Source organism: Oreochromis aureus, linkage group 12, assembly GCF_013358895.1.
Source record: "Oreochromis aureus strain Israel breed Guangdong linkage group 12, ZZ_aureus, whole genome shotgun sequence".
NCBI lineage: Eukaryota > Metazoa > Chordata > Actinopteri > Cichliformes > Cichlidae > Oreochromis > Oreochromis aureus.
Genome location: NC_052953.1, coordinates 35,483,552 through 35,509,287, shown reverse-complemented (window position 1 = coordinate 35,509,287; position 25,736 = coordinate 35,483,552). Strand labels below are relative to the sequence as shown.

The following is a 25,736-nucleotide window of genomic DNA, read 5'->3' as shown; positions in this document are numbered from 1 at the left end:
TCTTTATTGACTTTTCTGTTATGTCCAATTGTTTTGTGTCCTCCAAGTCCTCCTTTGTTTTGTCCTAATTGCGTGTTTGTCTTATTGACTTTTGTATTGCATCCAATTGTTTTATACCCTCAAGACCTCCTTTATTTTGTTATGTCCAATTGCTTTTTATCAAATTTTTATGTGGTTAGGGTTAGGCTGTGTTGTGTCCAATTGTTTTTGTGTGTCTTATATGGTTAGGGTTAGATTTATGGGTGGGCAGGATAGCCCCAGCCCATGGTGTGAAGACCCTCTTAGGGCATCGCAGCGGGGGCGGTGTCACCCGAGCGGGCGGACAGGCGGCACGGGCTGGTTAGGGGAAAACAAGTTGGGAGTCCGGTCCCGAAGGGGCCGGGCTCCAATGCACTGGCCTGCCTGCTCCCATCCCGGCGTCCAGAAACCCCACAGTACGCCCCAAAGGGGCACAATCGTCCAAAGGGCCGGTGATGAGATCCCAGTCCCGATTCAAAAAATTAACCAAGATTTGGTTTTATGTTTTTATAATAGTGCACTTAACGTTGGGCCGTCGCGACGTTTCGGTAATTATGGGCCTTCTTCAGGCTGGCCCAACGTGTCTGTCTGTGTGTGTTTTCTGTGTGCCTCTCTTGGCTTTTATAGTGTGCTGTCTCCTCCCACTCTTGGATTCTCTGTTTTATTATTTTTATGTTTAATGTTCTTAATGTTTTGTCCTGTCCTTTCTTTGGCTTTCTTTAATTGTTATTATTCTTATGGCACCCCTTCTTCAATGTCCTTTCCAGTATTTGTCTTTAGTTTTTGTATTTATGGCACCCCTTATTTGTCCTTTCCTTTGGTTTTACGTGACTTTGTTCCTGTCCCTCCTCTTTTGTCCTTGTTATGTCCTCCTCCGTTTTTGTGTTATATCCAATTGTTTTGTGTCCTCCAAGTCCTCCTTTAATTTTTCTGTCCCAATTATGTGTTACTCTATTTGATTTTATGTCCAATTGTTTTGTGTCCTCCATCCTCCTTTTATTGTTTTGTCCTAATTATGTTTGTCTTTATTGACTTTTCTGTTATGTCCAATTGTTTTGTGTCCTCCAAGTCCTCCTTTGTTTTGTCCTAATTATGTGTTTGTCTTATTGACTTTTGTATTGCATCCAATTGTTTTATACCCTCCAAGACCTCCTTTATTTTGTTATGTCCAATTGCTTTTTATCAAATTTTTATGTGGTTAGGGTTAGGCTGTGTTGTGTCCAATTGTTTTTGTGTGTCTTATATGGTTAGGGTTAGATTTATGGGTGGGCAGGGATAGCCCCAGCCCATGGTGTGAAGACCCTCTTAGGGCATCGCAGCGGGGGCGGGTGTCACCCGAGCGGGCGGACAGGCGGCACGGGCTGGTTAGGGGAAAACAAGTTGGGAGTCCGGTCCCGAAGGGGCCGGGCTCCAATGCACTGGCCTGCCTGCTCCCATCCCGGGCGTCCCAGAAACCCCACAGTACGCCCAAAAGGGCACAATCGTCCAAAGGGCCGGTGATGAGATCCCAGTCCCGATTCAAAAATTAACCAAGATTTGGTTTTATGTTTTTATAATAGTGCACTTAACGCTGGGCCGTCGCGACGTTTCGGCTAATTATGGGCCTTCTTCAGGCTGGCCCAACGTGTCTGTCTGTGTGTGTTTTCTGTGTGCCTCTCTTGGCTTTTATAGTGTGCTGTCTCCTCCCACTCTTGGATTCTCTGTTTTATTATTTTTATGTTTAATGTTCTTAATGTTTTGTCCTGTCCTTTCTTTGGCTTTCTTTAATTGTTATTATTCTTATGGCACCCCTTCTTCAATGTCCTTTCCAGTATTTGTCTTTAGTTTTTGTATTTATGGCACCCCTTATTTGTCCTTTCCTTTGGTTTTTACGTGACTTTGTTCCTGTCCCTCCTCTTTTGTCCTTGTTATGTCCTCCTCCGTTTTTTGTGTTATATCCAATTGTTTTGTGTCCTCCAAGTCCTCCTTTAATTTTTCTGTCCCAATTATGTGTTACTCTATTTGATTTTATGTCCAATTGTTTTGTGTCCTCCATCCTCCTTTTATTGTTTTGTCCTAATTATGTTTGTCTTTATTGACTTTTCTGTTATGTCCAATTGTTTTGTGTCCTCCAAGTCCTCCTTTGTTTTGTCCTAATTGCGTGTTTGTCTTATTGACTTTTGTATTGCATCCAATTGTTTTATACCCTCCAAGACCTCCTTTATTTTGTTATGTCCAATTTTTTATCAAATTTTATGTGGTTAGGGTTAGGCTGTGTTGTGTCCAATTGTTTTGTGTGTCTTATATGGTTAGGGTTAGATTTATGGGTGGGCAGGATAGCCCCAGCCCATGGTGTGAAGACCCTCTTAGGGCATCGCAGCGGGGACGGTGTCACCCGAGCGGGCGGACAGGCGGCACGGGCTGGTTAGGGGAAAATGTTGGGAGTCCGGTCCCCGAAGGGGCCGGGCTCCAATGCACTGGCCTGCCTGCTCCCATCCCGGGCGCCCAGAAACCCCACAGTACGCCCCAAAGGGGCACATCGTCCAAAGGGCCGGTGATGAGATCCCAGTCCCGATTCAAAAAATTAACCAAGATTTGGTTTTATGTTTTTATAATAGTGCACTTAACGTTGGGCCGTCATGACGTTTCGGCGAATTATGGGCCTTCTTCAGGCTGGCCCAACGTGTCTGTCTGTGTGTGTTTTCTGTGTGCCTCTCTTGGCTTTTATAGTGTGCTGTCTCCTCCCACTCTTGGATTCTCTGTTTTATTATTTTTATGTTTAATGTTCTTAATGTTTTGTCCTGTCCTTTCTTTGGCTTTCTTTAATTGTTATTATTCTTATGGCACCCCTTCTTCAATGTCCTTTCCAGTATTTGTCTTTAGTTTTTGTATTTATGGCACCCCTTATTTGTCCTTTCCTTTGGTTTTTACGTGACTTTGTTCCTGTCCCTCCTCTTTTGTCCTTGTTATGTCCTCCTCCGTTTTTTTGTGTTATATCCAATTGTTTTGTGTCCTCCAAGTCCTCCTTTAATTTTTCTGTCCCAATTATGTGTTACTCTATTTGATTTTATGTCCAATTGTTTTGTGTCCTCCATCCTCCTTTTTATTGTTTTGTCCTAATTATGTTTGTCTTTATTGACTTTTCTGTTATGTCCAATTGTTTTGTGTCCTCCAAGTCCTCCTTTGTTTTGTCCTAATTGCGTGTTTGTCTTATTGACTTTTGTATTGCATCCAATTGTTTTATACCCTCCAAGACCTCCTTTATTTTGTTATGTCCAATTGCTTTTTATCAAATTTTATGTGGTTAGGGTTAGGCTGTGTTGTGTCCAATTGTTTTTGTGTGTCTTATATGGTTAGGGTTAGGATTTATGGGTGGGCAGGGATAGCCCCAGCCCATGGTGTGAAGACCCTCTTAGGGCATCGCAGCGGGGACGGTGTCACCCGAGCGGGCGGACAGGCGGCACGGGCTGGTTAGGGGAAAACAAGTTGGGAGTCCGGTCCCCAAGGGGCCGGGCTCCAATGCACTGGCCTGCCTGCTCCCATCCCGGGCGTCCCAGAAACCCCACAGTACGCCCCAAAGGGCACATCGTCCAAAGGGCCGGTGATGAGATCCCAGTCCCGATTCAAAAATTAACCAAGATTTGGTTTTATGTTTTTATAATAGTGCACTTAACGTTGGGCCGTCGCGACGTTTTCGGCGAATTATGGGCCTTCTTCAGGCTGGCCCAACGTGTCTGTCTGTGTGTGTTTTCTGTGTGCCTCTCTTGGCTTTTATAGTGTGCTGTCTCCTCCCACTCTTGGATTCTCTGTTTTATTATTTTTATGTTTAATGTTCTTAATGTTTTGTCCTGTCCTTTCTTTGGCTTTCTTTAATTGTTATTATTCTTATGGCACCCCTTCTTCAATGTCCTTTCCAGTATTTGTCTTTAGTTTTTGTATTTATGGCACCCCTTATTTGTCCTTTCCTTTGGTTTTACGTGACTTTGTTCCTGTCCCTCCTCTTTTGTCCTTGTTATGTCCTCCTCCGTTTTTTGTGTTATATCCAATTGTTTTGTGTCCTCCAAGTCCTCCTTTAATTTTTCTGTCCCAATTATGTGTTACTCTATTTGATTTTATGTCCAATTGTTTTGTGTCCTCCATCCTCCTTTTATTGTTTTGTCCTAATTATGTTTGTCTTTATTGACTTTTCTGTTATGTCCAATTGTTTTGTGTCCTCCAAGTCCTCCTTTGTTTTGTCCTAATTGCGTGTTTGTCTTATTGACTTTTGTATTGCATCCAATTGTTTTATACCCTCCAAGACCTCCTTTATTTTGTTATGTCCAATTGCTTTTATCAAATTTTTATGTGGTTAGGGTTAGGCTGTGTTGTGTCCAATTGTTTTTGTGTGTCTTATATGGTTAGGGTTAGATTTATGGGTGGGCAGGATAGCCCCAGCCCATGGTGTGAAGACCCTCTTAGGGCATCGCAGCTGGGGACGGTGTCACCCGAGCGGGCGGACAGGCGGCACGGGCTGGTTAGGGGAAAACAAGTTGGGAGTCCGGTCCCCGAAGGGGCCGGGCTCCAATGCACTGGCCTGCCTGCTCCCATCCCGGCGCCCAGAAACCCCACAGTACGCCCCAAAGGGCACAATCGTCCAAAGGGCCGGTGATGAGATCCCAGTCCCGATTCAAAAAATTAACCAAGATTTGGTTTTATGTTTTTATAATAGTGCACTTAACGCTGGGCCGTCGCGACGTTTCGGCGAATTATGGGCCTTCTTCAGGCTGGCCCAACGTGTCTGTCTGTGTGTGTTTTCTGTGTGCCTCTCTTGGCTTTTATAGTGTGCTGTCTCCTCCCACTCTTGGATTCTCTGTTTTATTATTTTTATGTTTAATGTTCTTAATGTTTTGTCCTGTCCTTTCTTTGGCTTTCTTTAATTGTTATTATTCTTATGGCACCCCTTCTTCAATGTCCTTTCCAGTATTTGTCTTTAGTTTTTGTATTTATGGCACCCCTTATTTGTCCTTTCCTTTGGTTTTACGTGACTTTGTTCCTGTCCCTCCTCTTTTGTCCTTGTTATGTCCTCCTCCGTTTTTGTGTTATATCCAATTGTTTTGTGTCCTCCAAGTCCTCCTTTAATTTTTCTGTCCCAATTATGTGTTACTCTATTTGATTTTATGTCCAATTGTTTTGTGTCCTCCATCCTCCTTTTTATTGTTTTGTCCTAATTATGTTTGTCTTTATTGACTTTTCTGTTATGTCCAATTGTTTTGTGTCCTCCAAGTCCTCCTTTGTTTTGTCCTAATTGCGTGTTTGTCTTATTGACTTTTGTATTGCATCCAATTGTTTTATACCCTCCAAGACCTCCTTTATTTTGTTATGTCCAATTGCTTTTATCAAATTTTTATGTGGTTAGGGTTAGGCTGTGTTGTGTCCAATTGTTTTTGTGTGTCTTATATGGTTAGGGTTAGATTTATGGGTGGGCAGGATAGCCCCAGCCCATGGTGTGAAGACCCTCTTAGGGCATCGCAGCGGGGACGGTGTCACCCGAGCGGGCGGACAGGCGGCACGGGCTGGTTAGGGGAAAACAAGTTGGGAGTCCGGTCCCGAAGGGGCCGGGCTCCAATGCACTGGCCTGCCTGCTCCCATCCCGGGCGCCCAGAAACCCCACAGTACGCCCCAAAGGGGCACACCGTCCAAAGGGCCGGTGATGAGATCCCAGTCCCGATTCAAAAAATTAACCAAGATTTGGTTTTATGTTTTTATAATAGTGCACTTAACGCTTGGGCCGTCATGACGTTTTTCGGCGAATTATGGGCCTTCTTCAGGCTGGCCCAACGTGTCTGTCTGTGTGTGTTTTCTGTGTGCCTCTCTTGGCTTTTATAGTGTGCTGTCTCCTCCCACTCTTGGATTCTCTGTTTTATTATTTTTATGTTTAATGTTCTTAATGTTTTGTCCTGTCCTTTCTTTGGCTTTCTTTAATTGTTATTATTCTTATGGCACCCCTTCTTCAATGTCCTTTCCAGTATTTGTCTTTAGTTTTGTATTTATGGCACCCCTTATTTGTCCTTTCCTTTGGTTTTTACGTGACTTTGTTCCTGTCCCTCCTCTTTTGTCCTTGTTATGTCCTCCTCCGTTTTTTGTGTTATATCCAATTGTTTTGTGTCCTCCAAGTCCTCCTTTAATTTTTCTGTCCCAATTATGTGTTACTCTATTTGATTTTATGTCCAATTGTTTTGTGTCCTCCATCCTCCTTTTATTGTTTTGTCCTAATTATGTTTGTCTTTATTGACTTTTCTGTTATGTCCAATTGTTTTGTGTCCTCCAAGTCCTCCTTTGTTTTGTCCTAATTGCGTGTTTGTCTTATTGACTTTTGTATTGCATCCAATTGTTTTATACCCTCCAAGACCTCCTTTATTTTGTTATGTCCAATTGCTTTTTATCAAATTTTTATGTGGTTAGGGTTAGGCTGTGTTGTGTCCAATTGTTTTTGTGTGTCTTATATGGTTAGGGTTAGATTTATGGGTGGGCAGGGATAGCCCCAGCCCATGGTGTGAAGACCTCTTAGGGCATCGCAGCGGGGACGGTGTCACCCGAGCGGGCGGACAGGCGGCACGGGCTGGTTAGGGGAAAATGTTGGGAGTCCGGTCCCCGGCGGGGCCGGGCTCCAATGCACTGGCCTGCCTGCTCCCATCCCGGCGCCCAGAAACCCCACAGTACGCCCCAAAGGGGCACATCGTCCAAAGGGCCGGTGATGAGATCCCAGTCCCGATTCAAAAATTAACCAAGATTTGGTTTTATGTTTTTATAATAGTGCACTTAACGCTGGGCCGTCATGACGTTTCGGCGAATTATGGGCCTTCTTCAGGCTGGCCCAACGTGTCTGTCTGTGTGTGTTTTCTGTGTGCCTCTTGGCTTTTATAGTGTGCTGTCTCCTCCCACTCTTGGATTCTCTGTTTTATTATTTTTATGTTTAATGTTCTTAATGTTTTGTCCTGTCCTTTCTTTGGCTTTCTTTAATTGTTATTATTCTTATGGCACCCCTTCTTCAATGTCCTTTCCAGTATTTGTCTTTAGTTTTTGTATTTATGGCACCCCTTATTTGTCCTTTCCTTTGGTTTTTACGTGACTTTGTTCCTGTCCCTCCTCTTTTGTCCTTGTTATGTCCTCCTCCGTTTTTTGTGTTATATCCAATTGTTTTGTGTCCTCCAAGTCCTCCTTTAATTTTTCTGTCCCAATTATGTGTTACTCTATTTGATTTTATGTCCAATTGTTTTGTGTCCTCCATCCTCCTTTTATTGTTTTGTCCTAATTATGTTTGTCTTTATTGACTTTTCTGTTATGTCCAATTGTTTTGTGTCCTCCAAGTCCTCCTTTGTTTTGTCCTAATTGCGTGTTTGTCTTATTGACTTTTGTATTGCATCCAATTGTTTTATACCCTCCAAGACCTCCTTTATTTTGTTATGTCCAATTGCTTTTTATCAAATTTTTATGTGGTTAGGGTTAGGCTGTGTTGTGTCCAATTGTTTTGTGTGTCTTATATGGTTAGGGTTAGATTTATGGGTGGGCAGGGATAGCCCCAGCCCATGGTGTGAAGACCCTCTTAGGGCATCGCAGCTGGGACGGTGTCACCCGAGCGGGCGGACAGGCGGCACGGGCTGGTTAGGGGAAAATGTTGGGAGTCCGTCCCGGCGGGGCCGGGCTCCAATGCACTGGCCTGCCTGCTCCCATCCCGGGCGCCCAGAAACCCCACAGTACGCCCCAAAGGGGCACAATCGTCCAAAGGGCCGGTGATGAGATCCCAGTCCCGATTCAAAAATTAACCAAGATTTGGTTTTATGTTTTTATAATAGTGCACTTAACGCTGGGCCGTCGCGACGTTTCGGCGAATTATGGGCCTTCTTCAGGCTGGCCCAACGTGTCTGTCTGTGTGTGTTTTCTGTGTGCCTCTCTTGGCTTTTATAGTGTGCTGTCTCCTCCCACTCTTGGATTCTCTGTTTTATTATTTTTATGTTTAATGTTCTTAATGTTTTGTCCTGTCCTTTCTTTGGCTTTCTTTAATTGTTATTATTCTTATGGCACCCCTTCTTCAATGTCCTTTCCAGTATTTGTCTTTAGTTTTTGTATTTATGGCACCCCTTATTTGTCCTTTCCTTTGGTTTTACGTGACTTTGTTCCTGTCCCTCCTCTTTTGTCCTTGTTATGTCCTCCTCCGTTTTTTGTGTTATATCCAATTGTTTTGTGTCCTCCAAGTCCTCCTTTAATTTTTCTGTCCCAATTATGTGTTACTCTATTTGATTTTATGTCCAATTGTTTTGTGTCCTCCATCCTCCTTTTATTGTTTTGTCCTAATTATGTTTGTCTTTATTGACTTTTCTGTTATGTCCAATTGTTTTGTGTCCTCCAAGTCCTCCTTTGTTTTGTCCTAATTGCGTGTTTGTCTTATTGACTTTTGTATTGCATCCAATTGTTTTATACCCTCCAAGACCTCCTTTATTTTGTTATGTCCAATTGCTTTTTATCAAATTTTTATGTGGTTAGGGTTAGGCTGTGTTGTGTCCAATTGTTTTTGTGTGTCTTATATGGTTAGGGTTAGATTTATGGGTGGGCAGGATAGCCCCAGCCCATGGTGTGAAGACCCTCTTAGGGCATCGCAGCGGGGACGGTGTCACCCGAGCGGGCGGACAGGCGGCACGGGCTGGTTAGGGGAAAACAAGTTGGGAGTCCGTCCCCGAAGGGGCCGGGCTCCAATGCACTGGCCTGCCTGCTCCCATCCCGGCGCCCAGAAACCCCACAGTACGCCCCAAAGGGGCACACCGTCCAAAGGGCCGGTGATGAGATCCCAGTCCCGATTCAAAAATTAACCAAGATTTGGTTTTATGTTTTTATAATAGTGCACTTAACGCTGGGCCGTCATGACGTTTCGGAATTATGGGCCTTCTTCAGGCTGGCCCAACGTGTCTGTCTGTGTGTGTTTTCTGTGTGCCTCTCTTGGCTTTTATAGTGTGCTGTCTCCTCCCACTCTTGGATTCTCTGTTTTATTATTTTTATGTTTAATGTTCTTAATGTTTTGTCCTGTCCTTTCTTTGGCTTTCTTTAATTGTTATTATTCTTATGGCACCCCTTCTTCAATGTCCTTTCCAGTATTTGTCTTTAGTTTTTGTATTTATGGCACCCCTTATTTGTCCTTTCCTTTGGTTTTACGTGACTTTGTTCCTGTCCCTCCTCTTTTGTCCTTGTTATGTCCTCCTCCGTTTTTTGTGTTATATCCAATTGTTTTGTGTCCTCCAAGTCCTCCTTTAATTTTTCTGTCCCAATTATGTGTTACTCTATTTGATTTTATGTCCAATTGTTTTGTGTCCTCCATCCTCCTTTTATTGTTTTGTCCTAATTATGTTTGTCTTTATTGACTTTTCTGTTATGTCCAATTGTTTTGTGTCCTCCAAGTCCTCCTTTGTTTTGTCCTAATTGCGTGTTTGTCTTATTGACTTTTGTATTGCATCCAATTGTTTTATACCCTCCAAGACCTCCTTTATTTTGTTATGTCCAATTGCTTTTTATCAAATTTTTATGTGGTTAGGGTTAGGCTGTGTTGTGTCCAATTGTTTTTGTGTGTCTTATATGGTTAGGGGTTAGATTTATGGGTGGGCAGGGATAGCCCCAGCCCATGGTGTGAAGACCCTCTTAGGGCATCGCAGCGGGGACGGTGTCACCCGAGCGGGCGGACAGGCGGCACGGGCTGGTTAGGGGAAAACAAGTTGGGAGTCCGGTCCCCGCGGGGCCGGGCTCCAATGCACTGGCCTGCCTGCTCCCATCCCGGCGCCCAGAAACCCCACAGTACGCCCCCAAAGGGGCACACCGTCCAAAGGGCCGTGATGAGATCCCAGTCCCGATTCAAAAATTAACCAAGATTTGGTTTTATGTTTTTATAATAGTGCACTTAACGCTGGGCCGTCGCGACGCTTTCGGCGAATTATGGGCCTTCTTCAGGCTGGCCCAACGTGTCTGTCTGTGTGTGTTTTCTGTGTGCCTCTCTTGGCTTTTATAGTGTGCTGTCTCCTCCCACTCTTGGATTCTCTGTTTTATTATTTTTATGTTTAATGTTCTTAATGTTTTGTCCTGTCCTTTCTTTGGCTTTCTTTAATTGTTATTATTCTTATGGCACCCCTTCTTCAATGTCCTTTCCAGTATTTGTCTTTAGTTTTTGTATTTATGGCACCCCTTATTTGTCCTTTCCTTTGGTTTTACGTGACTTTGTTCCTGTCCCTCCTCTTTTGTCCTTGTTATGTCCTCCTCCGCTTTTTGTGTTATATCCAATTGTTTTGTGTCCTCCAAGTCCTCCTTTAATTTTTCTGTCCCAATTATGTGTTACTCTATTTGATTTTATGTCCAATTGTTTTGTGTCCTCCATCCTCCTTTTATTGTTTTGTCCTAATTATGTTTGTCTTTATTGACTTTTCTGTTATGTCCAATTGTTTTGTGTCCTCCAAGTCCTCCTTTGTTTTGTCCTAATTGCGTGTTTGTCTTATTGACTTTTGTATTGCATCCAATTGTTTTATACCTCCAAGACCTCCTTTATTTTGTTATGTCCAATTGCTTTTTATCAAATTTTTATGTGGTTAGGGTTAGGCTGTGTTGTGTCCAATTGTTTTTGTGTGTCTTATATGGTTAGGGTTAGATTTATGGGTGGGCAGGGATAGCCCCAGCCCATGGTGTGAAGACCCTCTTAGGGCATCGCAGCTGGGACGGTGTCACCCGAGCGGGCGGACAGGCGGCACGGGCTGGTTAGGGGAAAACAAGTTGGGAGTCCGTCCCCGGCGGGGCCGGGCTCCAATGCACTGGCCTGCCTGCTCCCATCCCGGGCGCCCAGAAACCCCACAGTACGCCCCAAAGGGGCACATCGTCCAAAGGGCCGGTGATGAGATCCCAGTCCCGATTCAAAAAATTAACCAAGATTTGGTTTTATGTTTTTATAATAGTGCACTTAACGCTGGGCCGTCGCGACGCTTTCGCGAATTATGGGCCTTCTTCAGGCTGGCCCAACGTGTCTGTCTGTGTGTGTTTTCTGTGTGCCTCTCTTGGCTTTTATAGTGTGCTGTCTCCTCCCACTCTTGGATTCTCTGTTTTATTATTTTTATGTTTAATGTTCTTAATGTTTTGTCCTGTCCTTTCTTTGGCTTTCTTTAATTGTTATTATTCTTATGGCACCCCTTCTTCAATGTCCTTTCCAGTATTTGTCTTTAGTTTTTGTATTTATGGCACCCCTTATTTGTCCTTTCCTTTGGTTTTACGTGACTTTGTTCCTGTCCCTCCTCTTTTGTCCTTGTTATGTCCTCCTCCGTTTTTGTGTTATATCCAATTGTTTTGTGTCCTCCAAGTCCTCCTTTAATTTTTCTGTCCCAATTATGTGTTACTCTATTTGATTTTATGTCCAATTGTTTTGTGTCCTCCATCCTCCTTTTATTGTTTTGTCCTAATTATGTTTGTCTTTATTGACTTTTCTGTTATGTCCAATTGTTTTGTGTCCTCCAAGTCCTCCTTTGTTTTGTCCTAATTGCGTGTTTGTCTTATTGACTTTTGTATTGCATCCAATTGTTTTATACCCTCCAAGACCTCCTTTATTTTGTTATGTCCAATTGCTTTTTATCAAATTTTTATGTGGTTAGGGTTAGGCTGTGTTGTGTCCAATTGTTTTTGTGTGTCTTATATGGTTAGGGTTAGATTTATGGGTGGGCAGGATAGCCCCAGCCCATGGTGTGAAGACCCTCTTAGGGCATCGCAGCGGGGACGGTGTCACCCGAGCGGGCGGACAGGCGGCACGGGCTGGTTAGGGGAAAACAAGTTGGGAGTCCGTCCCCGGCGGGGCCGGGCTCCAATGCACTGGCCTGCCTGCTCCCATCCCGGCGCCCAGAAACCCCACAGTACGCCCCAAAGGGGCACATCGTCCAAAGGGCCGTGTGATGAGATCCCAGTCCCGATTCAAAAAATTAACCAAGATTTGGTTTTATGTTTTTATAATAGTGCACTTAACGCTGGGCCGTCGCGACGTTTTCGCGAATTATGGGCCTTCTTCAGGCTGGCCCAACGTGTCTGTCTGTGTGTGTTTTCTGTGTGCCTCTCTTGGCTTTTATAGTGTGCTGTCTCCTCCCACTCTTGGATTCTCTGTTTTATTATTTTTATGTTTAATGTTCTTAATGTTTTGTCCTGTCCTTTCTTTGGCTTTCTTTAATTGTTATTATTCTTATGGCACCCCTTCTTCAATGTCCTTTCCAGTATTTGTCTTTAGTTTTTGTATTTATGGCACCCCTTATTTGTCCTTTCCTTTGGTTTTACGTGACTTTGTTCCTGTCCCTCCTCTTTTGTCCTTGTTATGTCCTCCTCCGTTTTTTGTGTTATATCCAATTGTTTTGTGTCCTCCAAGTCCTCCTTTAATTTTTCTGTCCCAATTATGTGTTACTCTATTTGATTTTATGTCCAATTGTTTTGTGTCCTCCATCCTCCTTTTATTGTTTTGTCCTAATTATGTTTGTCTTTATTGACTTTTCTGTTATGTCCAATTGTTTTGTGTCCTCCAAGTCCTCCTTTGTTTTGTCCTAATTGCGTGTTTGTCTTATTGACTTTTGTATTGCATCCAATTGTTTTATACCCTCCAAGACCTCCTTTATTTTGTTATGTCCAATTGCTTTTTATCAAATTTTTATGTGGTTAGGGTTAGGCTGTGTTGTGTCCAATTGTTTTGTGTGTCTTATATGGTTAGGGTTAGATTTATGGGTGGGCAGGATAGCCCCAGCCCATGGTGTGAAGACCCTCTTAGGGCATCGCAGCGGGGACGGTGTCACCCGAGCGGGCGGACAGGCGGCACGGGCTGGTTAGGGGAAAATGTTGGGAGTCCGGTCCCCGGGGGGCGGGCTCCAATGCACTGGCCTGCCTGCTCCCATCCCGGGCGCCCAGAAACCCCACAGTACGCCCCAAAGGGCACACCGTCCAAAGGGCCGGTGATGAGATCCCAGTCCCGATTCAAAAATTAACCAAGATTTGGTTTTATGTTTTTATAATAGTGCACTTAACGCTGGGCCGTCATGACGCTTTCGGCGAATTATGGGCCTTCTTCAGGCTGGCCCAACGTGTCTGTCTGTGTGTGTTTTCTGTGTGCCTCTCTTGGCTTTTTATAGTGTGCTGTCTCCTCCCACTCTTGGATTCTCTGTTTTATTATTTTTATGTTTAATGTTCTTAATGTTTTGTCCTGTCCTTTCTTTGGCTTTCTTTAATTGTTATTATTCTTATGGCACCCCTTCTTCAATGTCCTTTCCAGTATTTGTCTTTAGTTTTTGTATTTATGGCACCCCTTATTTGTCCTTTCCTTTGGTTTTACGTGACTTTGTTCCTGTCCCTCCTCTTTTGTCCTTGTTATGTCCTCCTCCGTTTTTTGTGTTATATCCAATTGTTTTGTGTCCTCCAAGTCCTCCTTTAATTTTTCTGTCCCAATTATGTGTTACTCTATTTGATTTTATGTCCAATTGTTTTGTGTCCTCCATCCTCCTTTTATTGTTTTGTCCTAATTATGTTTGTCTTTATTGACTTTTCTGTTATGTCCAATTGTTTTGTGTCCTCCAAGTCCTCCTTTGTTTTGTCCTAATTATGTGTTTGTCTTATTGACTTTTGTATTGCATCCAATTGTTTTATACCCTCCAAGACCTCCTTTATTTTGTTATGTCCAATTGCTTTTTATCAAATTTTTATGTGGTTAGGGTTAGGCTGTGTTGTGTCCAATTGTTTTTGTGTGTCTTATATGGTTAGGGTTAGATTTATGGGTGGGCAGGGATAGCCCCAGCCCATGGTGTGAAGACCCTCTTAGGGCATCGCAGCTGGGACGGTGTCACCCGAGCGGGCGGACAGGCGGCACGGGCTGGTTAGGGGAAAATGTTGGGAGTCCGGTCCCAAGGGGCCGGCTCCAATGCACTGGCCTGCCTGCTCCCATCCCGGGCGCCCAGAAACCCCACAGTACGCCCCAAAGGGGCACACCGTCCAAAGGGCCGGTGATGAGATCCCAGTCCCGATTCAAAAATTAACCAAGATTTGGTTTTATGTTTTTATAATAGTGCACTTAACGCTGGGCCGTCGCGACGCTTTCGCGCGAATTATGGGCCTTCTTCAGGCTGGCCCAACGTGTCTGTCTGTGTGTGTTTTCTGTGTGCCTCTCTTGGCTTTTATAGTGTGCTGTCTCCTCCCACTCTTGGATTCTCTGTTTTATTATTTTTATGTTTAATGTTCTTAATGTTTTGTCCTGTCCTTTCTTTGGCTTTCTTTAATTGTTATTATTCTTATGGCACCCCTTCTTCAATGTCCTTTCCAGTATTTGTCTTTAGTTTTTGTATTTATGGCACCCCTTATTTGTCCTTTCCTTTGGTTTTTACGTGACTTTGTTCCTGTCCCTCCTCTTTTGTCCTTGTTATGTCCTCCTCCGTTTTTGTGTTATATCCAATTGTTTTGTGTCCTCCAAGTCCTCCTTTAATTTTTCTGTCCCAATTATGTGTTACTCTATTTGATTTTATGTCCAATTGTTTTGTGTCCTCCATCCTCCTTTTATTGTTTTGTCCTAATTATGTTTGTCTTTATTGACTTTTCTGTTATGTCCAATTGTTTTGTGTCCTCCAAGTCCTCCTTTGTTTTGTCCTAATTATGTGTTTGTCTTATTGACTTTTGTATTGCATCCAATTGTTTTATACCCTCCAAGACCTCCTTTATTTTGTTATGTCCAATTGCTTTTTATCAAATTTTTGTGTGGTTAGGTTAGGCTGTGTTGTGTCCAATTGTTTTTGTGTGTCTTATATGGTTAGGGTTAGATTTATGGGTGGGCAGGGATAGCCCCAGCCCATGGTGTGAAGACCCTCTTAGGGCATCGCAGCGGGGACGGTGTCACCCGAGCGGGCGGACAGGCGGCACGGGCTGGTTAGGGGAAAACAAGTTGGGAGTCCGGTCCCCGGCGGGGGCCGGGCTCCAATGCACTGGCCTGCCTGCTCCCATCCCGGCGCCCAGAAACCCCACAGTACGCCCCAAAGGGGCACACCGTCCAAAGGGCCGGTGATGAGATCCCAGTCCCGATTCAAAAAAAAATTAACCAAGATTTGGTTTTATGTTTTTATAATAGTGCACTTAACGCTGGGTCGTCGCGACGCTTGGCGAATTATGGGCCTTCTTCAGGCTGGCCCAACGTGTCTGTCTGTGTGTGTGTTTTCTGTGTGCCTCTCTTGGCTTTTATAGTGTGCTGTCTCCTCCCACTCTTGGATTCTCTGTTTTATTATTTTTATGTTTAATGTTCTTAATGTTTTGTCCTGTCCTTTCTTTGGCTTTCTTTAATTGTTATTATTCTTATGGCACCCCTTCTTCAATGTCCTTTCCAGTATTTGTCTTTAGTTTTTGTATTTATGGCACCCCTTATTTGTCCTTTCCTTTGGTTTTACGTGACTTTGTTCCTGTCCCTCCTCTTTTGTCCTTGTTATGTCCTCCTCCGTTTTTTGTGTTATATCCAATTGTTTTGTGTCCTCCAAGTCCTCCTTTAATTTTTCTGTCCCAATTATGTGTTACTCTATTTGATTTTATGTCCAATTGTTTTGTGTCCTCCATCCTCCTTTTTGTTGTTTTGTCCTAATTATGTTTGTCTTTATTGACTTTTCTGTTATGTCCAATTGTTTTGTGTCCTCCAAGTCCTCCTTTGTTTTGTCCTAATTATGTGTTTGTCTTATTGACTTTTGTATTGCATCCAATTGTTTTATACCCTCCAAGACCTCCTTTATTTTGTTATGTCCAATTGCTTTTTATCAAATTTTATGTGGTTAGGGTTAGGCTGTGTTGTGTCCAATTGTTTTTGTGTGTCTTATATGGTTAGGGTTAGATTTATGGGTGGGCAGGATAGCCCCAGCCCATGGTGTGAAGACCCTCTTAGGGCATCGCAGCGGGGACGGTGTCACCCGAGCGGGCGGACAGGCGGCACGGGCTGGTTAGGGGAAAACAAGTTGGGAGTCCGTCCCCGGGGCCGGGCTCCAATGCACTGGCCTGCCTGCTCCCATCCCGGCGCCCCAGAAACCCCACAGTACGCCCCAAAGGGCACATCGTCCAAAGGGCCGGTGATGAGATCCCAGTCCCGATTCAAAAAATTAACCAAGATTTGGTTTTATGTTTTTATAATAGTGCACTTAACGCTGGGCCGTCGCGACGCTTTCGGCGAATTATGGGCCTTCTTCAGGCTGGCCCAACGTGTCTGTCTGTGTGTGTTTTCTGTGTGCCTCTCTTGGCTTTTATAGTGTGCTGTCTCCTCCCACTCTTGGATTCTCTGTTTTATTATTTTTATGTTTAATGTTCTTAATGTTTTGTCCTGTCCTTTCTTTTGGCTTTCTTTAATTGTTATTATTCTTATGGCACCCCTTCTTCAATGTCCTTTCCAGTATTTGTCTTTAGTTTTTGTATTTATGGCACCCCTTTATTTGTCCTTTCCTTTGGTTTTTACGTGACTTTGTTCCTGTCCCTCCTCTTTTGTCCTTGTTATGTCCTCCTCCGTTTTTTGTGTTATATCCAATTGTTTTGTGTCCTCCAAGTCCTCCTTTAATTTTTCTGTCCCAATTATGTGTTACTCTATTTGATTTTATGTCCAATTGTTTTGTGTCCTCCATCCTCCTTTTTATTGTTTTGTCCTAATTATGTTTGTCTTTATTGACTTTTCTGTTATGTCCAATTGTTTTGTGTCCTCCAAGTCCTCCTTTGTTTTGTCCTAATTATGTTTGTCTTATTGACTTTTGTATTGCATCCAATTGTTTTATACCCTCCAAGACCTCCTTTATTTTGTTATGTCCAATTGCTTTTTATCAAATTTTTATGTGGTTAGGGTTAGGCTGTGTTGTGTCCAATTGTTTTTGTGTGTCTTATATGGTTAGGGTTAGATTTATGGGTGGGCAGGATAGCCCCAGCCCATGGTGTGAAGACCCTCTTAGGGCATCGCAGCTGGGACGGTGTCACCCGAGCGGGCGGACAGGCGGCACGGGCTGGTTAGGGGAAAACAAGTTGGGAGTCCGTCCCCAAGGGGCCGGGCTCCAATGCACTGGCCTGCCTGCTCCCATCCCGGCGCCCAGAAACCCCACAGTACGCCCCAAAGGGGCACAATCGTCCAAAGGGCCGGTGATGAGATCCCAGTCCCGATTCAAAAATTAACCAAGATTTGGTTTTATGTTTTTATAATAGTGCACTTAACGCTTGGGCCGTCGACGTTGGCGAATTATGGGCCTTCTTCAGGCTGGCCCAACGTGTCTGTCTGTGTGTGTTTTCTGTGTGCCTCTCTTGGCTTTTATAGTGTGCTGTCTCCTCCCACTCTTGGATTCTCTGTTTTATTATTTTTATGTTTAATGTTCTTAATGTTTTGTCCTGTCCTTTCTTTGGCTTTCTTTAATTGTTATTATTCTTATGGCACCCCTTCTTCAATGTCCTTTCCAGTATTTGTCTTTAGTTTTTGTATTTATGGCACCCCTTATTTGTCCTTTCCTTTGTTTTTACGTGACTTTGTTCCTGTCCCTCCTCTTTTGTCCTTGTTATGTCCTCCTCCGTTTTTTGTGTTATATCCAATTGTTTTGTGTCCTCCAAGTCCTCCTTTAATTTTTCTGTCCCAATTATGTGTTACTCTATTTGATTTTATGTCCAATTGTTTTGTGTCCTCCATCCTCCTTTTATTGTTTTGTCCTAATTATGTTTGTCTTTATTGACTTTTCTGTTATGTCCAATTGTTTTGTGTCCTCCAAGTCCTCCTTTGTTTTGTCCTAATTGCGTGTTTGTCTTATTGACTTTTGTATTGCATCCAATTGTTTTATACCCTCCAAGACCTCCTTTATTTTGTTATGTCCAATTGCTTTTTATCAAATTTTTATGTGGTTAGGGTTAGGCTGTGTTGTGTCCAATTGTTTTTGTGTGTCTTATATGGTTAGGGTTAGATTTATGGGTGGGCAGGGATAGCCCCAGCCCATGGTGTGAAGACCCTCTTAGGGCATCGCAGCGGGGACGGTGTCACCCGAGCGGGCGGACAGGCGGCACGGGCTGGTTAGGGGAAAACAAGTTGGGAGTCCGTCCCCAAAGGGGCCGGGCTCCAATGCACTGGCCTGCCTGCTCCCATCCCGGGCGCCCAGAAACCCCACAGTACGCCCCAAAGGGGCACAATCGTCCAAAGGGCCGGTGATGAGATCCCAGTCCCGATTCAAAAAATTAACCAAGATTTGGTTTTATGTTTTTATAATAGTGCACTTAACGCTGGGCCGTCATGACGTTTCGGCGAATTATGGGCCTTCTTCAGGCTGGCCCAACGTGTCTGTCTGTGTGTGTTTTCTGTGTGCCTCTCTTGGCTTTTATAGTGTGCTGTCTCCTCCCACTCTTGGATTCTCTGTTTTATTATTTTTATGTTTAATGTTCTTAATGTTTTGTCCTGTCCTTTCTTTGGCTTTCTTTAATTGTTATTATTCTTATGGCACCCCTTCTTCAATGTCCTTTCCAGTATTTGTCTTTAGTTTTTGTATTTATGGCACCCCTTTATTTGTCCTTTCCTTTGGTTTTTACGTGACTTTGTTCCTGTCCCTCCTCTTTTGTCCTTGTTATGTCCTCCTCCGTTTTTGTGTTATATCCAATTGTTTTGTGTCCTCCAAGTCCTCCTTTAATTTTTCTGTCCCAATTATGTGTTACTCTATTTGATTTTATGTCCAATTGTTTTGTGTCCTCCATCCTCCTTTTATTGTTTTGTCCTAATTATGTTTGTCTTTATTGACTTTTCTGTTATGTCCAATTGTTTTGTGTCCTCCAAGTCCTCCTTTGTTTTGTCCTAATTATGTGTTTGTCTTATTGACTTTTGTATTGCATCCAATTGTTTTATACCTCCAAGACCTCCTTTATTTTGTTATGTCCAATTGCTTTTTATCAAATTTTTATGTGGTTAGGGTTAGGCTGTGTTGTGTCCAATTGTTTTTGTGTGTCTTATATGGTTAGGGTTAGATTTATGGGTGGGCAGGATAGCCCCAGCCCATGGTGTGAAGACCCTCTTAGGGCATCGCAGCGGGGACGGTGTCACCCGAGCGGGCGGACAGGCGGCACGGGCTGGTTAGGGGAAAATGTTGGGAGTCCGGTCCCCGGCGGGGCCGGGCTCCAATGCACTGGCCTGCCTGCTCCCATCCCGGGCGCCCAGAAACCCCACAGTACGCCCCAAAGGGGCACACTCGTCCAAAGGGCCGGTGATGAGATCCCAGTCCCGATTCAAAAATTAACCAAGATTTGGTTTTATGTTTTTATAATAGTGCACTTAACGCTGGGCCGTCGCGACGTTTTCGCGAATTATGGGCCTTCTTCAGGCTGGCCCAACGTGTCTGTCTGTGTGTGTTTTCTGTGTGCCTCTCTTGGCTTTTATAGTGTGCTGTCTCCTCCCACTCTTGGATTCTCTGTTTTATTATTTTTATGTTTAATGTTCTTAATGTTTTGTCCTGTCCTTTCTTTGGCTTTCTTTAATTGTTATTATTCTTATGGCACCCCTTCTTCAATGTCCTTTCCAGTATTTGTCTTTAGTTTTTGTATTTATGGCACCCCTTATTTGTCCTTTCCTTTGGTTTTACGTGACTTTGTTCCTGTCCCTCCTCTTTTGTCCTTGTTATGTCCTCCTCCGTTTTTTGTGTTATATCCAATTGTTTTGTGTCCTCCAAGTCCTCCTTTAATTTTTCTGTCCCAATTATGTGTTACTCTATTTGATTTTATGTCCAATTGTTTTGTGTCCTCCATCCTCCTTTTTATTGTTTTGTCCTAATTATGTTTGTCTTTATTGACTTTTCTGTTATGTCCAATTGTTTTGTGTCCTCCAAGTCCTCCTTTGTTTTGTCCTAATTGCGTGTTTGTCTTATTGACTTTTGTATTGCATCCAATTGTTTTATACCCTCCAAGACCTCCTTTATTTTGTTATGTCCAATTGCTTTTTATCAAATTTTTATGTGGTTAGGGTTAGGCTGTGTTGTGTCCAATTGTTTTTGTGTGTCTTATATGGTTAGGGTTAGATTTATGGGTGGGCAGGATAGCCCCAGCCCATGGTGTGAAGACCCTCTTAGGGCATCGCAGCGGGGACGGTGTCACCCGAGCGGGCGGACAGGCGGCACGGGCTGGTTAGGGGAAAACAAGTTGGGAGTCCGGTCCCCGGCGGGGCCGGGCTCCAATGCACTGGCCTGCCTGCTCCCATCCCGGGCGCCCAGAAACCCCACAGTACGCCCCCAAAGGGGCACACCGTCCAAAGGGCCGGTGATGAGATCCCAGTCCCGATTCAAAAAATTAACCAAGATTTGGTTTTATGTTTTTATAATAGTGCACTTAACGCTGGGCCGTCGCGACGTTTCGCTAATTATGGGCCTTCAGGCTGGCCCAACGTGTCTGTCTGTGTGTGTTTTCTGTGTGCCTCTCTTGGCTTTTATAGTGTGCTGTCTCCTCCCACTCTTGGATTCTCTGTTTTATTATTTTTATGTTTAATGTTCTTAATGTTTTGTCCTGTCCTTTCTTTGGCTTTCTTTAATTGTTATTATTCTTATGGCACCCCTTCTTCAATGTCCTTTCCAGTATTTGTCTTTAGTTTTTGTATTTATGGCACCCCTTATTTGTCCTTTCCTTTGGTTTTTACGTGACTTTGTTCCTGTCCCTCCTTTTGTCCTTGTTATGTCCTCCTCCGCTTTTTGTGTTATATCCAATTGTTTTGTGTCCTCCAAGTCCTCCTTTAATTTTTCTGTCCCAATTATGTGTTACTCTATTTGATTTTATGTCCAATTGTTTTGTGTCCTCCATCCTCCTTTTTATTGTTTTGTCCTAATTATGTTTGTCTTTATTGACTTTTCTGTTATGTCCAATTGTTTTGTGTCCTCCAAGTCCTCCTTTGTTTTGTCCTAATTGCGTGTTTGTCTTATTGACTTTTGTATTGCATCCAATTGTTTTATACCCTCCAAGACCTCCTTTATTTTGTTATGTCCAATTGCTTTTTATCAAATTTTTATGTGGTTAGGGTTAGGCTGTGTTGTGTCCAATTGTTTTTGTGTGTCTTATATGGTTAGGGTTAGATTTATGGGTGGGCAGGGATAGCCCCAGCCCATGGTGTGAAGACCCTCTTAGGGCATCGCAGCGGGGACGGTGTCACCCGAGCGGGCGGACAGGCGGCACGGGCTGGTTAGGGGAAAACAAGTTGGGAGTCCGTCCCCGAAGGGGCCGGGCTCCAATGCACTGGCCTGCCTGCTCCCATCCCGGGCGCCCAGAAACCCCACAGTACGCCCCAAAGGGGCACATCGTCCAAAGGGCCGGTGATGAGATCCCAGTCCCGATTCAAAAAATTAACCAAGATTTGGTTTTATGTTTTTATAATAGTGCACTTAACGCTGGGCCGTCGCGACGTTTCGGCGAATTATGGGCCTTCTTCAGGCTGGCCCAACGTGTCTGTCTGTGTGTGTTTTCTGTGTGCCTCTCTTGGCTTTTTATAGTGTGCTGTCTCCTCCCACTCTTGGATTCTCTGTTTTATTATTTTTATGTTTAATGTTCTTAATGTTTTGTCCTGTCCTTTCTTTGGCTTTCTTTAATTGTTATTATTCTTATGGCACCCCTTCTTCAATGTCCTTTCCAGTATTTGTCTTTAGTTTTGTATTTATGGCACCCCTTATTTGTCCTTTCCTTTGGTTTTACGTGACTTTGTTCCTGTCCCTCCTCTTTTGTCCTTGTTATGTCCTCCTCCGTTTTTGTGTTATATCCAATTGTTTTGTGTCCTCCAAGTCCTCCTTTAATTTTTTCTGTCCCAATTATGTGTTACTCTATTTGATTTTATGTCCAATTGTTTTGTGTCCTCCATCCTCCTTTTATTGTTTTGTCCTAATTATGTTTGTCTTTATTGACTTTTCTGTTATGTCCAATTGTTTTGTGTCCTCCAAGTCCTCCTTTGTTTTGTCCTAATTGCGTGTTTGTCTTATTGACTTTTGTATTGCATCCAATTGTTTTATACCCTCCAAGACCTCCTTTATTTTGTTATGTCCAATTGCTTTTTATCAAATTTTTATGTGGTTAGGGTTAGGCTGTGTTGTGTCCAATTGTTTTTGTGTGTCTTATATGGTTAGGGTTAGATTTATGGGTGGGCAGGGATAGCCCCAGCCCATGGTGTGAAGACCCTCTTAGGGCATCGCAGCGGGGACGGTGTCACCCGAGCGGGCGGACAGGCGGCACGGGCTGGTTAGGGGAAATGTTGGGAGTCCGGTCCCGGCGGGGCCGGGCTCCAATGCACTGGCCTGCCTGCTCCCATCCCGGGCGCCCAGAAACCCCACAGTACGCCCCAAAGGGGCACATCGTCCAAAGGGCGGTGATGAGATCCCAGTCCCGATTCAAAAAATTAACCAAGATTTGGTTTTATGTTTTTATAATAGTGCACTTAACGCTGGGCCGTCGCGACGCTTCAAGCGAATTATGGGCCTTCTTCAGGCTGGCCCAACGTGTCTGTCTGTGTGTGTTTTCTGTGTGCCTCTCTTGGCTTTTATAGTGTGCTGTCTCCTCCCACTCTTGGATTCTCTGTTTTATTATTTTTATGTTTAATGTTCTTAATGTTTTGTCCTGTCCTTTCTTTGGCTTTCTTTAATTGTTATTATTCTTATGGCACCCCTTCTTCAATGTCCTTTCCAGTATTTGTCTTTAGTTTTTGTATTTATGGCACCCCTTTATTTGTCCTTTCCTTTGGTTTTACGTGACTTTGTTCCTGTCCCTCCTCTTTTGTCCTTGTTATGTCCTCCTCCGTTTTTGTGTTATATCCAATTGTTTTGTGTCCTCCAAGTCCTCCTTTAATTTTTCTGTCCCAATTATGTGTTACTCTATTTGATTTTATGTCCAATTGTTTTGTGTCCTCCATCCTCCTTTTATTGTTTTGTCCTAATTATGTTTGTCTTTATTGACTTTTCTGTTATGTCCAATTGTTTTGTGTCCTCCAAGTCCTCCTTTGTTTTGTCCTAATTATGTGTTTGTCTTATTGACTTTTGTATTGCATCCAATTGTTTTATACCCTCCAAGACCTCCTTTATTTTGTTATGTCCAATTGCTTTTTATCAAATTTTTATGTGGTTAGGGTTAGGCTGTGTTGTGTCCAATTGTTTTTGTGTGTCTTATATGGTTAGGGTTAGATTTATGGGTGGGCAGGGATAGCCCCAGCCCATGGTGTGAAGACCCTCTTAGGGCATCGCAGCGGGGACGGTGTCACCCGAGCGGGCGGACAGGCGGCACGGGCTGGTTAGGGGAAAATGTTGGGAGTCCGGTCCCGGCGGGGCGGGCTCCAATGCACTGGCCTGCCTGCTCCCATCCCGGGCGCCCAGAAACCCCACAGTACGCCCCAAAGGGCACACCGTCCAAAGGGCCGGTGATGAGATCCCAGTCCCGATTCAAAAATTAACCAAGATTTGGTTTTATGTTTTTATAATAGTGCACTTAACGCTGGGCCGTCGCGACGCTTTCGCGAATTATGGGCCTTCTTCAGGCTGGCCCAACGTGTCTGTCTGTGTGTGTTTTCTGTGTGCCTCTCTTGGCTTTTATAGTGTGCTGTCTCCTCCCACTCTTGGATTCTCTGTTTTATTATTTTTATGTTTAATGTTCTTAATGTTTTGTCCTGTCCTTTCTTTGGCTTTCTTTAATTGTTATTATTCTTATGGCACCCCTTCTTCAATGTCCTTTCCAGTATTTGTCTTTAGTTTTTGTATTTATGGCACCCCTTATTTGTCCTTTCCTTTGGTTTTACGTGACTTTGTTCCTGTCCCTCCTCTTTTGTCCTTGTTATGTCCTCCTCCGCTTTTTTGTGTTATATCCAATTGTTTTGTGTCCTCCAAGTCCTCCTTTAATTTTTCTGTCCCAATTATGTGTTACTCTATTTGATTTTATGTCCAATTGTTTTGTGTCCTCCATCCTCCTTTTTATTGTTTTGTCCTAATTATGTTTGTCTTTATTGACTTTTCTGTTATGTCCAATTGTTTTGTGTCCTCCAAGTCCTCCTTTGTTTTGTCCTAATTGCGTGTTTGTCTTATTGACTTTTGTATTGCATCCAATTGTTTTATACCCTCCAAGACCTCCTTTATTTTGTTATGTCCAATTGCTTTTTATCAAATTTTTATGTGGTTAGGGTTAGGCTGTGTTGTGTCCAATTGTTTTTGTGTGTCTTATATGGTTAGGGTTAGATTTATGGGTGGGCAGGATAGCCCCAGCCCATGGTGTGAAGACCCTCTTAGGGCATCGCAGCGGGGACGGTGTCACCCGAGCGGGCGGACAGGCGGCACGGGCTGGTTAGGGGAAATGTTGGGAGTCCGGTCCCCGAAGGGGCCGGGCTCCAATGCACTGGCCTGCCTGCTCCCATCCCGGCGCCCAGAAACCCCACAGTACGCCCCAAAGGGCACATCGTCCAAAGGGCCGGTGATGAGATCCCAGTCCCGATTCAAAAATTAACCAAGATTTGGTTTTATGTTTTTATAATAGTGCACTTAACGCTGGGCCGTCGCGACGCTTTCGCGAATTATGGGCCTTCTTCAGGCTGGCCCAACGTGTCTGTCTGTGTGTGTTTTCTGTGTGCCTCTCTTGGCTTTTATAGTGTGCTGTCTCCTCCCACTCTTGGATTCTCTGTTTTATTATTTTTATGTTTAATGTTCTTAATGTTTTGTCCTGTCCTTTCTTTGGCTTTCTTTAATTGTTATTATTCTTATGGCACCCCTTCTTCAATGTCCTTTCCAGTATTTGTCTTTAGTTTTTGTATTTATGGCACCCCTTATTTGTCCTTTCCTTTGGTTTTACGTGACTTTGTTCCTGTCCCTCCTCTTTTGTCCTTGTTATGTCCTCCTCCGTTTTTTGTGTTATATCCAATTGTTTTGTGTCCTCCAAGTCCTCCTTTAATTTTTCTGTCCCAATTATGTGTTACTCTATTTGATTTTATGTCCAATTGTTTTGTGTCCTCCATCCTCCTTTTATTGTTTTGTCCTAATTATGTTTGTCTTTATTGACTTTTCTGTTATGTCCAATTGTTTTGTGTCCTCCAAGTCCTCCTTTGTTTTGTCCTAATTGCGTGTTTGTCTTATTGACTTTTGTATTGCATCCAATTGTTTTATACCCTCCAAGACCTCCTTTATTTTGTTATGTCCAATTGCTTTTTATCAAATTTTTATGTGGTTAGGGTTAGGCTGTGTTGTGTCCAATTGTTTTTGTGTGTCTTATATGGTTAGGGTTAGGATTTATGGGTGGGCAGGATAGCCCCAGCCCATGGTGTGAAGACCCTCTTAGGGCATCGCAGCGGGGGACGGTGTCACCCGAGCGGGCGGACAGGCGGCACGGGCTGGTTAGGGGAAAACAAGTTGGGAGTCCGGTCCCCGAAGGGGCCGGGCTCCAATGCACTGGCCTGCCTGCTCCCATCCCGGGCGTCCCAGAAACCCCACAGTACGCCCCAAAGGGGCACAATCGTCCAAAGGGCCGGTGATGAGATCCCAGTCCCGATTCAAAAATTAACCAAGATTTGGTTTTATGTTTTTATAATAGTGCACTTAACGCTGGGCCGTCGACGACGTTTCGGCGAATTATGGGCCTTCTTCAGGCTGGCCCAACGTGTCTGTCTGTGTGTGTTTTCTGTGTGCCTCTCTTGGCTTTTATAGTGTGCTGTCTCCTCCCACTCTTGGATTCTCTGTTTTATTATTTTTATGTTTAATGTTCTTAATGTTTTGTCCTGTCCT

General features: G+C 43.8%; 1 protein-coding gene across 1 annotated transcript; it reads left to right on the top strand.

Annotated features, from left to right (window-relative positions):
• The first annotated feature begins 2,432 nt into the window (after window positions 1-2,432).
• On the top strand, window positions 2,433-25,486 carry LOC120443186 (collagen alpha-1(I) chain-like). Its single transcript, XM_039621302.1, has 20 exons — window positions 2,433-2,516; window positions 3,414-3,564; window positions 4,399-4,641; window positions 5,442-5,552; window positions 6,488-6,598; window positions 8,567-8,677; window positions 10,649-10,891; window positions 11,692-11,802; window positions 12,734-12,844; window positions 13,774-14,012; window positions 14,872-15,022; window positions 15,863-15,973; window positions 16,905-17,015; window positions 18,988-19,098; window positions 20,031-20,137; window positions 21,130-21,279; window positions 22,174-22,320; window positions 23,215-23,395; window positions 24,198-24,308; window positions 25,236-25,486. Exons 1-20 carry the CDS (start codon window positions 2,433-2,435, stop codon window positions 25,484-25,486), a joined length of 2,946 nt encoding a protein of 981 aa, XP_039477236.1.
• The last annotated feature ends 250 nt before the right edge of the window (window positions 25,487-25,736 follow it).

What these genes read in the sequence shown, in the direction of transcription:
- LOC120443186 (XM_039621302.1), top strand. Translation starts at nt 2,433, where the DNA reads ATGTTGGGAGTCCGGTCCCCGAAGGGGCCGGGCTCCAATGCACTGGCC. An exon ending in CGGACAGGCGGCACGGGCTG is followed by an intron (nt 8,678 to 10,648) that starts GTTAGGGGAAAA and finishes TTATATGGTTAG; the next exon opens with GGTTAGATTTATGGGTGGGC. An exon ending in GCACATCGTCCAAAGGGCCG is followed by an intron (nt 10,892 to 11,691) that starts GTGATGAGATCC and finishes TTATATGGTTAG; the next exon opens with GGTTAGATTTATGGGTGGGC.